General features: G+C 37.7%; 2 protein-coding genes across 5 annotated transcripts in view; both read right to left on the bottom strand.

Annotated features, from left to right (window-relative positions):
• Positions 1-1,430, bottom strand: part of fer1l4 (fer-1 like family member 4) — a 33,424-nt gene extending 31,994 nt beyond the window's left edge. Inside the window, exons 1-2 of the mRNA XM_026932971.3 lie at positions 988-1,430; positions 670-725 (exon numbers count right to left, since the gene is read on the bottom strand). Of these exons, the coding sequence (XP_026788772.3) occupies positions 670-725; positions 988-1,066 (135 nt within the window). The 5' untranslated portion in view covers positions 1,067-1,430. The remainder of the gene's footprint in view (positions 1-669; positions 726-987) is intronic.
• Positions 1,431-1,558: 128 nt separating this feature from the next.
• The window catches only part of cpne1 (copine I), a 28,193-nt gene continuing 13,726 nt past the window's right edge, over positions 1,559-16,025 (bottom strand). For 3 of the 4 annotated variants that reach the window (XM_034314395.2, XM_034314393.2, XM_034314394.2), the window contains 15 exons: positions 12,681-12,812; positions 12,381-12,560; positions 12,139-12,213; positions 10,789-10,860; positions 10,602-10,685; positions 10,419-10,508; positions 9,538-9,636; positions 9,357-9,443; positions 9,063-9,122; positions 7,142-7,275; positions 6,986-7,040; positions 6,855-6,906; positions 6,616-6,749; positions 3,578-3,814; positions 1,559-3,376 (listed from right to left, as the gene is read on the bottom strand). In XM_034314395.2, the coding sequence (XP_034170286.1) occupies positions 3,263-3,376; positions 3,578-3,814; positions 6,616-6,749; positions 6,855-6,906; positions 6,986-7,040; positions 7,142-7,275; positions 9,063-9,122; positions 9,357-9,443; positions 9,538-9,636; positions 10,419-10,508; positions 10,602-10,685; positions 10,789-10,860; positions 12,139-12,213; positions 12,381-12,560; positions 12,681-12,812 (1,605 nt within the window). In that variant the 3' untranslated portion in view covers positions 1,559-3,262. Of the gene's footprint in view, positions 3,377-3,577; positions 3,815-6,615; positions 6,750-6,854; positions 6,907-6,985; positions 7,041-7,141; positions 7,276-9,062; positions 9,123-9,356; positions 9,444-9,537; positions 9,637-9,692; positions 9,789-10,418; positions 10,509-10,601; positions 10,686-10,788; positions 10,861-12,138; positions 12,214-12,380; positions 12,561-12,680; positions 12,813-16,025 lie in introns of all 4 variants that reach the window. The other variant, XM_034314396.2, reaches the window with a different exon arrangement.

Here is a 16,025-nt window from a genome sequence, read left to right as displayed (position 1 = left end):
ATATGGGCCACATGCTTAACATCTAGCCTACAAATATGAGTAATGGAGATGGCTGGGCCACTAGGTTTGAAACATACACAATTTCATCTCCATTTCAGCACTCGTTAACATTTCAACATTTGTTAACATAAGTTAAAATTTAACTCCCAGAACAGACAGCAGCGTAAATATTGCACATTCATTTCAGAGTGCCTGCAGGGCGCGGGCCGTTTATTGATATGGGCACGCACTAACCAGAGGGTGCTTTGAGTGACTAAGCCCAGAGGGAGCGGTTTGTGTGAGGAACAGATCCACACCTCTTCCCAGCCAAAAGCCAAACACTGAAACTATTAAAAACACAGTAGAAAGGAGAGAGGAACACCTGCCATGTTTTCTAAAACTGTTTCTCAAATATTTCTGATGGTTTTCTTTTTATTCAGCATTGTTTGGTTATATCAAACAACCCATAACAAAGGACTACACTATGCTGATTTTGTCTGTATTATGGGTGTAGAATTCATAAGAATCCAAAAGTTTAAATATGACATTTAAAAAAAAGATCAAGGAGCAACATGCACTCTTATACAAACACAGTAAAATGTCATTTAGTTCCCATTCACACACACATTCACATTAATATCCTATATCACACAGGCTTGAAACCATACAGCAACAACATGTTTTCCTTACCTCATTAAAGATTGCTATATTTTCACATTGGAGAATCTTGGTTTTGTGAGTAAAATCTAGGTAATGAACAACATGGTTTCTTTTAATGATCACAGAATTTGACAATGTAAAGATTAAAAAAAAGATGTACAAATAAAGATTTTTTAAAATATATAAGATTGAGAAAAATAATGGCTGACCATCACACTCGTAAAAGCCAATGTTACAATCAACCTCAAAATAAAATTCATAATTACCATTTTCACACACAGTACACACCCTGCGGTTAAAAAAAAATTAAATCAGACATGCACATTAGGTGACCTTTTAGTTTCTTACCCCTAAAAGACAATTCCACTTTCCGGTCATATTTTCCAGGTAGATTAGAAATCTTCTTCAGATGGACAGCAATAGACATGTTTCAATGATGCAGATTGTCTTTCACCAGTCCTGAAGCATCTCTTTACCTTCTTGTCCTACTAGTTAACATGTTGCTTCCATGAATCTATTCTGTTCATTTAAAGAAACATGAAAAAGCTCAGAAGAAAGTTTTATTTTACTCTGACTGGTTTGGTTGGACTGAGGCCTGTAAACAGCCGAGCTTCTCAGTGTAGTTACTGAACAATGAGAACGTGCATAAGACTGTCTCCTGAATGAATTCACCTCCACTCAGGTGTGTAGTTTTAGTTTCCACTGTTTGCACATGGTAATGCGACAGGTAGGAAGTGCGAAAAACGACGACGCAAGGATCAACAGATGACTAAACGGAACCATTTTTTTCCTGTTTACAGAGCACTTTTTGGTATTATGTAACTGAAACATTTAAATAACTAATTTGTTACAGAGAACAAGTTATGCAAAGTAGAAAAGAAAAATCTGCAGTTTAAAAAAGGGACAAAACCATTATATATTCAGCTTAGCTGAGTTTATTTATTTGAAAAAAATTAAGGGAAAAAAAGGCACAAAGATGAGAACTTGTAGTCAAGAGATGCAAGTGATAACTATTGAGTGGCATTTTTCATACTCACACACACACAGTAAAGCACATAACAGAGGAAGTATTTGAAAAATCCTGTCAAACAATCATTATCTTCAAACATTCACACCAGTCTCTACAGACAGAAAGTTACTAACAGCAATTATGATGATCTCGAGGCATACTGTTTAAGGCATGTATCCAAAAAGCATTGGTTAATCTTGTATAAGTGTAAATATACTGTGTGTAGAATATCTGACACTTTGATTATGGCATGTCAAGGTGCAAACATTTGCATAGCTGGGGGGGCTAATATACTGATTGAGCTACATGATTGCAGTCATTATGCAGAGTGCTGGTGTTTCAGTTCTGGTGACCATTTTAAGAAAGTGCAGAAAATGAGCTACACAAATAGTTGGTATTTATACACATTAGGGAAGTTAGACAGGGTAATTATTAAAAACACAGGGAATCTTTCAGAATCTATAGTGATTGAGAAGTGCAACGAATATTATTTAAAAGAGATAAGGCCCCAAGACCTAAATAAAGTGGATTAAAGTTTAAAGTGGTCGTTTATATAATGTAAAACCAAGTGCATTACTATAATGGAAGGAATTTCATAAGCTCTAATTTGGCTCTAGGCTCTGCTAAACATTGAAAAATTGTTGGTGTACATGATAGTCATAGTCAGCATTAATGCCATAAATGAACTAGAAAGTGCAATTAATTTTAGGCCAGCATCCAAGATTCATACATGTTTGGGCAGTCCTACTGCTATGCAAGATAAAATATTTCATTCTGACAGTAACTGACATGCTTCTGTTAAATGATAGCGATTGGCCATGCCACAAATGTGACAAATTCAGCTTGGTTCTTTTGTAGAATGCACTCTACAAAAAAAAGGCTAGATTTTTCACTGCCTACAGCTGGGGAAACTGAAGTTATGCAACACAAATCAATAAGAACTATCAATAAAACATTCCTGTTCCCTTTAAAATGCGTTGCTTGAGCAGCGCAGCATGTTGAATGTAGTGATTGCTTTTTACAATGAACTTCCAAGAAAAGGCCAAAGATGCAATTCCAACTACATGATACACTGAGCATTTTAATGTTATTAACAACATTGTGAAGCTCAAAGCCCTATCAGGCTAATATAAAATTTATACCATTTATAATTGTTTCCTTAAAATATCCATTTAAAAAAAGTTTGTCATGAAGCTGGAATGCTGAAGGACTATCTGTATCCTGATGTGGATGCAAAAATGTGATGTCATCAAAAGAGTCATGAAGTTCACAAAGATGCATAAGAATGGAAGAAAGAATCGACCAAAACATTTTAAGTGTGATTTAACATACATAATGCTGTTTTGTAGGAACTGAATAGTGACTGAGGGACGACATAATCCATTTCTAAGTCTATAATCCAGAACTTGAAAACCATCACTGATGATCGCTTTAACATTTGAAGAAAGTTCAGTTGGAAAGTGTAAACACAGTGAAAGAGCAGAAAAGGTAAACAGAAAATATGGCTAAGGAAGGCTATTGTGCTATGCATTATTTTCATTGCATAATACAAAAAGGTCTTCATAATTTTTCCCCTGAACTTAGTGGTCCTTCTGATCTTGCAAACACCTGCCTCTACTTTCTAGGAGCAGGAAGGTTGACAGGGCTCAGATTCCTCATCTTGAAGTAAGACACTAGCTGATTGGGCACTTCAGCAAGAACACTTTGGGCCAGAGCTTCTCTGGGAGCCTGAAGAGAAGGCCAGAATAAAAAAAGAAAAGAAAAGGAAAGAGAAATAAGAAGTAGTGAAATAAAAAAATAGACCATGCTTATGCTTTAAAATTGATCAATTTCAAACATTTATGCATCTGTCTGCATTACACAATTTCATATTAACAAGCAATTAGTAGCTAAATTAAGAGATGGAACCACTTTCTATGAGAGACATACCTTGACAAAGTCTTTGAAAGGCACAAACTGTACTATATCTCTTGCCACTTGTTCGCCGGTGGGAGATTTAAGGACACCGTTATCTCCATCCAGTACCTCCATGGCCTTAAAGTCTGCCTCACCAACACCCACAATAATGATGGACATGGGGAGCTTGGAGCTGTTGACTATGGCCTGCTTGGTCTGGTCCAGATCAGTGATCTCTCCGTCCGTTATGATCAACAGCACGAAATATTGCTGAGGATGAGAGCAGGACAAGATTGTCAGTGTGAAGACAGGCTAAGAGTAACCTTTTAAATAAATCCAAATTTGGTCATATGACGTGGAATGAGTTACACAAAAAAGCTGAATAAAAATCTTTAAACTCAGTGGCTGTGAAACGTACACTGCCGTTTGATTTGTGAAAACAAGTTTATTGGTATAGACCAGGGGATGTAAGGGTCACCTGACTTACAAATCTGGTCATGACAGAAACTCACAATCCTCTTTTGTTTTATTCATTTATTTTACAGATTAATATAAGAAATATCGCCCCAACAATGAAGATTGATTTTGTGCTACTATTTTAAAATGTTACTGGGAGTATCATTTAAACAAGCTGTACTAAGCACAAGAATTAGTCAATAAAAAAAAAATGGACAAATTTCCCCTTACGTCGACCTCCACTAAACTCACTAGCATTGCATCTAATACGCCTCGAAACTTGTATACTATTCTAGACCGTTGAGTACTAATACTAACCAGTTCTCCTATTAGAGTTGGTGTTTGAATTTTAAAAACCTCTCATGTAGCCTTCAAACCTATTTAAAGGTCTGTATTGCCTTCTGGATTTTCTTGTAAATACTTTTGAATGTAAGGTGAGACGCAGCCCATTACAATCACAATGAGAGCAGAAAGTTATAAAATGAAACAAAGCTCATCAGTGTGTTTAACACTGCAGTGCATGCAATCACTTAACATTTTACAGTTCAACTTGGTGTGCGTTAAGTATAAATCAGGCCCCTCTGGTTCGCGTTGAGCAGTATCACACCGCCCCAGTGTGGATTAACTTCCTATACCACACCCCCATCCTGTTTTATTCCTTACATAACAATCATAGCTGGATATGACAGCAGAAAGAGATGCATTCTTTCAAACACACCTCCTGAATTTTTTAACAGGTGTATCAGGCAACGCAAGTTCACCCTTCCAACAAAGTCAGAGCAATAACTATTCCTCTGGTTTTTAGTCAATTATGATACGCGTTACTGACAATTAAATGTTCTGATATTACATTAGTCCTAAATTATTAATCTGGAATTTAAAAACTGTAGGGTGGTCAAGGCTTGGGGTCACAGAAAATTCATAATGTCCATTCGGGGTCATTTGCTCAGAGCAAATAAACAACCAAAATGTGTAATGCAAGGAAACTTGTAGCACTGAGGAAATACTGGCACAGACTGTCACCATTTGGTAAAGAAGTATTCCATTAGACTGTTTTCATAAGCATTTTTTTTAAACTAAAATGTGAATAAAATACATCATATTAGAGAATGAAAAAGGTTTAAAAGCAGTAGCTATAGAGAGAAAAAGCAGAATGTAGACAAGAAAAAATAAATAATCAAATCATGAAGCCCACAGATATTCACACCTCTAATATTTATAAGATTAATTTACATTATAAATGTTATCAGGCTAGCACAGACAGCACTGCAGTGCCCATATACTTTCCTCCAGTGCAGGGTTTTTAAAAAAAAAAAAAAAAGTTAGGAAAATAACTTTTTACATAGAAAACAGTCTTTTTAAAGTTTTTTGATTTTCCATACTATTTTACTAACTTAAACATGTTCTGTTCTCAATCCTCAAATTGACTACACAGAAGTTTACATGAATTAAAACAACTGCCAGAAATTTCCACTAGACAGTTTCTCAGTCACGTGGGGAAAAACGATCTCTGTCCACAGACACAGCTACAAGAAACCCGTAACACTCTGTTTACTGACCTATGGAAAATGATTTAATTTCATTCCTTTATTAATATGTTAATCAATTATCCACAGGTGCCCCATAAATCTCCATACATGGGAGAAATTAACACTTTTTAGCGAAATGTCTTTCGAAATTTTTCATGCTTAGTTTATATATTTATTTCAGACAGCCTTTAAGAATACCTTTGACAAAAGAACAATGTATTGAACTCTGTCAAGGTTGTGATGGACTTTAACAGGAAACATGGCGAGCACATAACACACGACACTGTTAACCAAACTTATTAACAAATTCAAAAAGACTGGAAGTGTTGCAGACCAACTGAGAAGTGCACATCCACAAACAACCGCTGACAAAGGCACAACCGATGTGGTGCTGGCGTGCACAGTCCCCTATGTATAGAGACTTTTGGGACCCCCCTGTATTAGTTATTTCTTTATTATGTTTAGTCAATCCATCATTATACTCCGTAGTCACAACATTTATGTGGGTAGTCAGAAGTCTAGAGGATCTGTTTCTTTAGGCTTGTTGTGTGAGAAAGCAGGAAGATGTGTTTGAAGGCCTGATTTAGGGTGTAGAGGGAGGCCTACTCTATGAGGGCTGATGTAAGACAACTGCGGGAGGTGACGCTACGGTCATGGTCATGTCTTGTTATGCATCATCAATAGAATAGGCTTGTGACCCGAGGCTGAGATGAAGTAAGTCACAAGTAGTTCTCACAGTCTTAGTATTTGTAGATTTTGACCATATGTATTTCCTTTCCTGTTAATCATATAATCATTTATGACATTCCATGTTAATTTTACCTTTATTTGACGAATAAGCATGATGTTCTTTCAAGCACAGAACAGCAGCCCTGTGCAGTGAACTATTTAATTCCATGTAACACTTTGGTCGTTGGAGTTCTTCTCCCCAGCCATGACGAGAACAAACATATTACTTGTCTCTGTGAGTTTAACTTTTTATTTGTCTTCAGAACGTTATATTTAATATTTTCCACCACAGACCCATGCTAACGTGTCCTTTTGAAAGCAGCTTTAGAGCTTCGAGCTCTAGAGCTTCGAACTTACCGCTGCAGTTGGCTGCTGAGCTGCTGTTGCAGCGATACGAGCCACATGGTTGATGATGGGGGAAAAGTTAGTTGGGCCGTACAGACGCACCTGTGGCAGAACACCGCGATACGCCTGTACGATGCCCTCCACTCCTACAGACACAGATACACAAAGAATAGAAGACACCTCAACAAAATGATCATCTCTCGCTTGTCACATAAAACACTGTCAGGCAAGACTAATGACTCGACTCGTACCTTTGCAGTAAGGGTTACTGGGATTGAAATTTAGAGCAAACTCATGCGACACCTGTAAGACAAGATCATAGTCATCTGTGTGTTTAAGAAAAGTATATTTAGTGAAACGAGAACAAGGGAGCACATCTAACCTCAAACTTTGGAGGCACCTGAGCACCAAATCCAAAGGCAGGAAACAATTTATCCCTATGGAAAGAGAGAGAAAAGCACATTAAATAAGCTGTACTCCCCTCAAATGGTGCCAAAGCAGAAAGGTAAAATCACAGGAGCTAAAGTTCTGCTCTTACATGTCATAATCCTGGATCACAAGGCCCACAGACCAGATTGCACTGAGGTACTGGTTTACCCCATCAGGACTGAGGTAGTGCAGAGAATCCGGGGAGCGAGGGTCTCCATTAGAGCCAGTGAAGTCGATACCCACCTATAACCAACACAAGTCTGAGATTTTCCCATAGAACTGGGCTACTGTCACCCTGGGTTAATTTTAGCAGAGGGGGTTGGGATTTGAATATACAGGCTTAATGTAATCTCCTCCCAAAATATTGGAACGACAAGCCAAATTCTTTTGTTTTTGCTATACACTGATGACGTTTGGGTTTGAGATCAGAAGACGAAGGACACAGGTCAGAATTTTGGCTTTCATTTCCTGATATTTACAGCTAGATGTAAATATATTTTACGTTGGCACCTCTGGTGGCAGACCACCCAATATTTAAGTAAGCAAAAGTATAGGAACAGATAGTCTTCAAGTAAATTAAAGTAAATAACACTTAATATGTGGTTGCATATTCCTTGCTTGCAATAACTGCATCAAGCCGACGACCCACTGACATGGCCAAACTGTTACATTCTTCTTTATGATGCTTTTCCAGGCTTTTATCAATTGTTGTTTGCTTTGGGTTGTTCTTCCTTCCTACTCTCCTCTTCAGGAAATTAAATGCATGCTCAGTTGGGTTAAGGTCTGCTGACTGATGTGGCCAGTCTAAAACATTCCACTCTTTTCCCCTGATGAAGTCCTTTGTTGTGTGGGAAGTGTTTTTTGGGTCATTGTCTTGCTGCATGATGAAGTTCCTCCCAATTAGATTGGATGCATTTCTCTGTAAATTGGCAGACAGAATGTTTCTGTAGACTTCTGAATTCATTCTGCTGCTACCATCATGAGTTACATCATCAATAAACATTAGTGAGTCCATTCCAGATACAGCCATGCAAGCCAAACCATGACACTCCCTTCACTGTGCTTGAACAATGAGCTCATATGTTTTGGATCATGAGCAGATAATTTCTTTCTCCACACTTTGGCCTTTCTATCATTTTGGTAGAAGTTAATCTTGGTTTCAGAACATTTGTGGTTCATCACTTTTGTGGCTCAGCTCTTCTTCAAACAGTGGATTGTAATACCTTTGTCCCCGCCCTGTAGAGGTTGTTGGTGATGTCACTAACCATTGGTTTGGGATTTTCTTCATAGCTCTCACAATGTTTGTCATCAGCTGCTGCTGTTTTCCTTGGCTGACCCGTTTGACGGCTGGTTGTGAGAAACCACTGGTGTACTTTCTTTTTCAGAGCATTTTAAATTCTTGTACTGGCTATGCCCAATCCTTGTGCAATGGCTTTGATCAGTTTACTGATCTTGATGTTGGTTTATCCTTTTTAACAACAAATGCAGTCTTCAGATGAAACCCAAGGTTCAATCCAAGAGTACACATTCAGAGCTATTAATTGTTTAAACAATTCATCTAACGTGGCACACCTGGGCAACAAGAAATACCTGTCAGTAACATGCACCAATATTTTTGATCACTAGAAAAATGGGTGGGTTCAAACAAACAGTGCCATGTTCTAAGTTGTTCAACACACCCAAGTTTCAGGAAATTAAAGCTTAATTATAGCTAATCTAATCTATCACCTCATATATATTTTGAACTCAAACCCAAATGCCTTCAGTGTATAGCAAAAACAAAAGTATTCCAATACTTTGAGAGAACTATATATTCAACTCTATCCCTGTATGTACTGCATAAATATATTATGTTGCGTCAGTGAATTTGAGGACCTAACTTTTTGGTGTAATGCTATGTTAAAAATGTATTGTATGACTCTTTAATTACAACAATATATTTGGCAATGACTGTCAACATTGTGGACTTTAAAAGCAGTGTATAGGGTTTGTATGGGGTTTAAAAGCTGTGTACGGTGCAGTAATCTTACCGTAAAATTAATTTGGCAACCTCCCATCACATAGTCCAGGAATGTGTACTGTGCCTCTAACTGCAAGCAAATATAAAAAGTTGAACATTATTACCTACAACATATACTAAATAAACAAACCTAATGTAAAAAAGTAAAAAACAGTCATAAGTAGGGTTTGATAAACTGACTTCTAATTTCTAAGAAGAATGTCATGGTTTTGGAAAACACCCTGCTGAGCTTTGTTTTTGTCTGTCTGCAATTTCATTTTGCTCCATACGTGGCAAAACAAACAAAACCCGGCCACATACGCACCTTGCAGTATTTGAAACGGACAATGCCGGAATTCTTATAGCTCTTTTTCTTCTTCTGCTTCTCTGGATGAATACACTCAAACTCCACCTGATAACATTACCAGAATGTTCATAACAAACAACACGATCAAAGTTATTAGACTGGAGAGATTGAAATAAGCTGTTATTGAAGACAGTCTCACCGTAGAACCACTGTCTACTTTCAGAAGCTCAGCCACTTTAGTTTGAAAAACGCCAATGAGATCATGTGAGCCATCGTTATCATAATCAAAGCAGTGGACCTAAGGGGAGCAAGTCAGAGACAAGACATTTAGATGGGAGTGGTGAAGCTGCTCACCCCCTGGTCCTTAGCCTCCAGCAGTCTGGCTGCAGTGCAAGTGAACTCTCCTATTAGGTCAGAGCTGGTATCTTCATCCTTATCATAACAAGCCACCTAGCAGTGAGACATACAGATACTGACTTATTAATGCATTTAACACAAGAACAACTTCTGACTGAGAAAACTGGAGGCAAATGTGCCAGTGCTTAAGACTCTTTGACATGTTCCAGATTCAGAAACGTATGCAAAACTTTAAACATTTATACACCAAAATCCCAATATATTTATAAAGAATTCTATAGCGGAGTTAAAGCAAGCAGGAGCCTATGTCCTCTTAAGACATAAAATTATAATGCATTTCAAACACAGCTGCACTACCCCAAACATTTATTTTTCCAAAATAAAGTATCCACATATCACTAAAACACTGTAAAAACTGGAATAAAAGAGATTTGCTTCTATATTAACCAGTGTTATTACACAATAATGGATGCTTTTACAATCTAATAGCTTTGGCTTACATTACCTACAGCATCTCAGTGTAGAAACCTGCTAGAACTCGTCACTTGCAGAGATATGCAAAAAGACAGGACTTTGAAAACAAAGGTTTGTGTGTATACTGCTAATAAATAAATTAACTCTATATAAACAATCTTAATAAACATTGTTCTTTACATTCTGGCTCACACCATGTTTTAGGAGTAACAATGCAGGGTGTGTAATGGAACAAGGCCTGCTGTTTACCTTAATTGGCTTGTTCAGGTCTCCATTACAGAAAGTATGTAGAGAAACTGCAAATTTCTTCCAGGATGGGTTCAAATTATTCTTAATGACCTGAAAGAAGTGAGAGAAAGAGACATCATATTCAAAGCCAAGAAGGCAGTAACTCAAATAGAAGTTTGATGATAACAGCAAGTGAATGTGCACCTCAGTCCTGTGGACTAGCTGCCATGTGCCATCATCAGCCTGCTTAAAGAACTCCAGGAAAGGATCAGATTTGCCAAACACATCCTACAATATTACAGGAAAAATGGGGAAAAAAAAAATAAAAAAATCAATGACTGACTTTATAAGAAGGCAGTACTGAGGAAAAAGACGTGAATAATCCTTTGACCTTCTTGTCCAGATTTTTGGCTTCTGTCTCCAGCACAATGGCTCGGTTATCCCTCACTTCTTCTGCGACAATCTGTGAAAAAAACTCAACACTTGAGTATTATACAGCATACAGTACTATAGCTACTAGCATGAAATTTTCATGGTATGACAGCTGTAAAAGTGTACAAGTATCCCTACCCCACATTTGCTAAACGTTAAAGGCAAATCGATATTTCAGCCTGAGTGATATGTTTTTGTGTCTTTGGAGGACATAGAAAATGTAACTGCTGTGCAAAATTACAAGCTAGCAGAGAAAATAACATGCATCATAATTATTTGGAAATAAATCTGTTGTTGAGAATATTAGCTAGCAAGCAAAGATAAGGCTTACTATGCCTTTTAGCAAACATGATCTTGCTAGTAGCCTTATGGTAGCTTCATGGTGAGGCTAACTTTTTTTTTAAAAAAGTGTTTTTAACCAGTAAGTCAGTTTATTAATTCAGGTGTTTTATGTCCCCAGATTCAGTTCTTGGCTGGACATATAATGAGTAAGCTAATACTGCTAACTGCTAGGCTACTAATAATTTGGAGTATGGAAGTACATATTAAACACAGTTTAACACAGTGGCTTCAGAGCAAATATTGAATTATTTAATTAGGTAAGCTGTTGGCATTGCAGTTAAGAAATTGCTCTATTTTAAGAGTGTAATAGTTAATCAATATAATGCATAAATACACTATATAAAGAATCTTATAGCATATTAAAAACCATGCAACATGTTTTAATCAACGTGTGTACCTACAAATAATTTTGTGACACTATCATCCACACGACAGAGGATCAAGTAACAGTACAACAGATTTAACTTATCACCGGTTCTAAGAATTCAATCCAATGGTACACTGACACACTGATAAAACTCTTTTGTAACAAAGCTGTCCATAATAAGCACTTCACACCAGGAGAATGAGTAAAGAACTGTACTGTTCTTTACAGAGTAAAGAACTGTACTGAACAACTGTTCAGCAGGAAAACTGATGGTATACTCTTCAGCAATGCAGTATGTTTGCCTTCAGATTGACATCAACAGTCAAATGCTGCTCTTGACTTGTAAAAGTTAAAAGGCAGGCTAGAAAGAAGAACCTGCAAAGTGAACCAGAAAGATTTCACACTGAAACATGCAGATGCTGTGAGAATTACCAGTTTGTGCTTATGGAGTGTAAGGCCTGCAAAAAAGTCAGCATTAATGCTTCCGTGACCACAAAGCCTTTTTAAATAAAGTGTTGAATGATTAATAAATGCTACTTATTTAAAAAAGATTTTAAAAAAAAGAAAGAAAGAAAGAAAGAAAAAAGCATCAAGATATACCGTTATTGTGCCTTTGCCAGCTGGTTTGCCTGGTTTGAGCTGAAGAGGATTGGTAATCTTCTTACTTGACACAATCTATAGCAAAAATAAGCACATGCAGATTGCAAACATTCCAAAACACCTTTACAGACATAAGCAATACTTTCACAATGTTGCACCAAGAGTTACGGTATATCTTTGGGTGCTGAAAAGTGAATATAACGCAAAGCTTCACAACATGTGCCATGTGAAACTGCTGATACCTGGCCAAGGGTACACTCAAAACCTCCCAAGTAGTCGTCATCTTTAAGGTCGACACTTTTGTTGTCAATGTCGTAGATACCTAGCTTTAGTTTTTGCACCCTTTCAAAAAAGTAGTCAATACACAGTCTTTTGGAAAACTCTGGGTCCTGGCAGTTCTTCACTCTTTCTGTGCGGTCCACCTACAATTCACAAAATAAATAAATAAATAAATAAATCAGCGCAACCACAACACCATTCCCCCACTAAACTCCATTAAATCCCATAACCCAAAAGACAGATTTCAGAAAAGCGTTGCATACTTCGGTCCATTTGTCATCCCCCACACTCTGCAGCAGAACACACAGTGGGTCCGATTTTGAGCCAATATCTTTGTCTAGAAGGTTTTTGCAGGATATGCAGAGTTCAATCTTGGTCATATACTGGGTCGCCATCTACAAAAAAAAAAAAAAAAAAAAAAAAAAAAAAAAAGAGAGATAACCTTACTGCATGTGGAAATACAAACATCAATGACACATTTGGGCAGAACTCTAATGACGAAGAGTGCATTTCCTGGAGAAAATGCAGAGTGACTGCACAACTTAAGCGAGTTCCCAATGTTGCTAGGGCATCGCAGGGGGTTGGTAGGTATTTGAACTTAACCCCACATCCTAAGGGTGCCCACACCCCAAACCTTATTATAATAATAAACTTTATTTTGTATGGCACCTTTAAAAGTAACTTCTCAGAGTGCTTTACATAAACACAATCACATATAAATAAAAATCATTAAAAAAATAAGCACACAACACTCAAAAAATTAATTTAAAAGTCAAGTAAAGGCTAACCTAAAACAAGTATGTTTTCAGATAAGACTTAAAAATACTTCATGTTCATGCATGTCTGATATCAGTGAACTCCATAGTTTAGGAGCATAAGAAGAGAAAGCCCCATCACCCATGGAGCATAAACGAGTCCGAGGGAAAACTGAAAGACCAGACTGAGAAGAGCGTGTTCGTGTTAAGAGCTCAGACAAATACTGGGGAGCCAGTCCATGCAGAGCTTTATATGAAAGCATGACAATTTTAAAATCGACTTGAAACCTGAAAGGAAACCTGAGCAATATGATCACTTGTCCTTGCCCTAGTCAGAATTCTAGCTGCTGAGTTTTGAACAGTGTGGATTTATTTACCCCAGCAAGAAGTGCATTACAGAAATCGATGCAGGAGAAAACAGTATTAACCAGTTTTTCAGTCACAGAGAAAGATAACACAGGACAAAATCTTACAATATTTCTGAGATGATAGCAAATTACCTCCGAATCTAATCCTGAATATGCTTTCAAGTTTTGTGTGAATCAAACTGTCATTTCCAATAGCTGCTTGAGTAAATTAAGCTCCGCCTCTCAATGACTGCTTGAGAGTTAAGAGTCGTATTCTATACAAATCTCAACATGGATTTGTAATCCTTGATGAACAGATTGAGTAATCTGACACCACAATTTTGAAGATATTGCAAAAGTCCTAGGAACAGATTGCAAAAGTTGGTTTTGCATATTATGTAAATTATCAGAGTTTACAAATATTAGATTTTTGTGGCATATTACATTACATATTACTTTCTTGTGACAAATCAGTGAATCATAAGTAAAAAGAATCTTCACTGTACACCTTATTGTACATTAGACATGCTTGTTTATTAGTGAAAAAGCTTGAACGGTGTCCCAGTGGCCAAAGTGAGTGACACCACATCCCTTTTAATGGGTCCCTAGAAGGAGCAATCATTCAAGTTTATGAAGATTGCACATTGTTAACCCTATCAAACGCCTGCTCAAAGCAGCGATGTTTTAAGCAACCAGGTTGGCATTAAGGAAACCGTTTCAAATGAGCATAGTGATGCAGAATACCACATTTCAGCTCAATCTGACTTACGGTTCCTGAGAAACAGTTTTCTGAACAGAGTTTTTGGGAGGATAGACCAAAATTCCTAGATATAGCTCATTTGCACATTACGCTATTTAGCTAGAATTCTGACTGAGTGGAGCGATATGGTCCAAATTGCTTGAGGATTCAGAGCAAAAAGAATTTTGTCTCTAGGCCTCATGGTTCTCGAGATACGAGCTAAAATGCTAACAGTTAGGTCAATTGAGATCATCTGTCTTGCCTGAGTAGAGGAAGGGAGCACTACATAATGGTGTTTGGTGTGTGTGACACCCACTGTTTGGTCTCCATGGAAAAAAACTCAGTTTGGAGCATTACTACACTGGACTATTCCTACATAGGATCCGTGATTGCACTGAATTTTGTGGTTCTACATCAAAAAATGTGACCCATAAAAACGGACAAAATGTTCAAATAGAATAAGAAGATTCACTGCCAAGTTTCCTAAAGCACTGTAAAGTCAAAACAATCTCATCTGGTAGAGAGTGTTTAATGTAATGCTCCCACAGTCATTTAACAGTAATCTTTGTGCTGCAATGCTTCTGTAAAACTCAGTCTGGACCATTTTCCAGAAACAAGCATTTTTTATAATGGTTATGACGAGACAATTTAAGGACATGCTTAAACCACTCAAAAAGTGGAAAACTGCACCCTAGTGACTGTACAGAGTGCTATTTGAGGAGATTTACCATTCTGTAGTCATGCCTAAAAGCCCACAACAATACATTAGTCTCCAAATGATATACCCCAGGCCGGCGTGGCTGCAGGATTTCATTCCACCCAGCAAGATTCAACCTGATTCTACCCGTTTAGTCAGTTGGCGGTGGCCTTCATTCAGGTGTGGTTCCTGCTGGGTTGGAAAATGAGCAGCCACACCAGCACTCTGTGGTTAAGAACACACATCCCTGCTCTACACCATACACCACAACACAGCTTTTGTTTGTAAAGAGGAAACAAAGCATTGCAAACAAAGGCTCATATTCAGTATTTATTCCACATCCCAAACTGTGTAAAGCTGTTTTTAAAAGGACTAAGCCCTTTTATCGTAAACAGGCTTGTATGGCTGGTACAGGGGTATGGTCTGAGTCAGCACATTATTCTGATGGCTTTAATGTGGCAGTGGTGAACTCTCTCAGACTGCCCTGATGGTCACTGCCAGACTCAACAGTGCACAGTCCTCTCCTGAAGAAGATGAAGAGTGTGCAGAAGGTTGGACAAAAGAGGGCGATAAAACACACAAAGAAAAGACACTAAAGCATTGCTAGTCACTGGGGTGGGTTCTCTTCAGCCATGACCCTGAACTTTCAGTGTACATCTGTAAACTTACACTGCATTCACTCACTTTTACAAGCATAATATACCTTAAATGAGCCATGAAATGTACACTAGGTTAGCTTAGCCACTAAATCTAATGCTTTGCATTACATACTTCAGAATTTGCTTGATAATTTTAATAAATAAAAATAAATGTACACAATATACCCTTGAAGTAAACACCCCAGTGACTAGCAATAGCAGGTCCGGACTCCCCGCCTCCGCCCCGAAAGTTCATATAGATTACTTTTCCAAAACAGCTCGAACAACTTTGCTAATGTTCAGCAAACTCCGCAGGCCTGACTCACTTCAGTACACAAGCAGACGCCATTTTACTCTCTGTGAGCTATTAAGCCAGAAATGCACCACACACACACACACACACACACACACACACACACACACACGCAACGC

This window comes from Pangasianodon hypophthalmus, chromosome 20 (genome assembly GCF_027358585.1).
Source record: "Pangasianodon hypophthalmus isolate fPanHyp1 chromosome 20, fPanHyp1.pri, whole genome shotgun sequence".
Classification (NCBI taxonomy): Eukaryota; Metazoa; Chordata; class Actinopteri; order Siluriformes; family Pangasiidae; genus Pangasianodon; species Pangasianodon hypophthalmus.
Note: the sequence above shows the minus strand (reverse complement) of the source record. Positions and strands in the feature narration are given on the sequence as shown.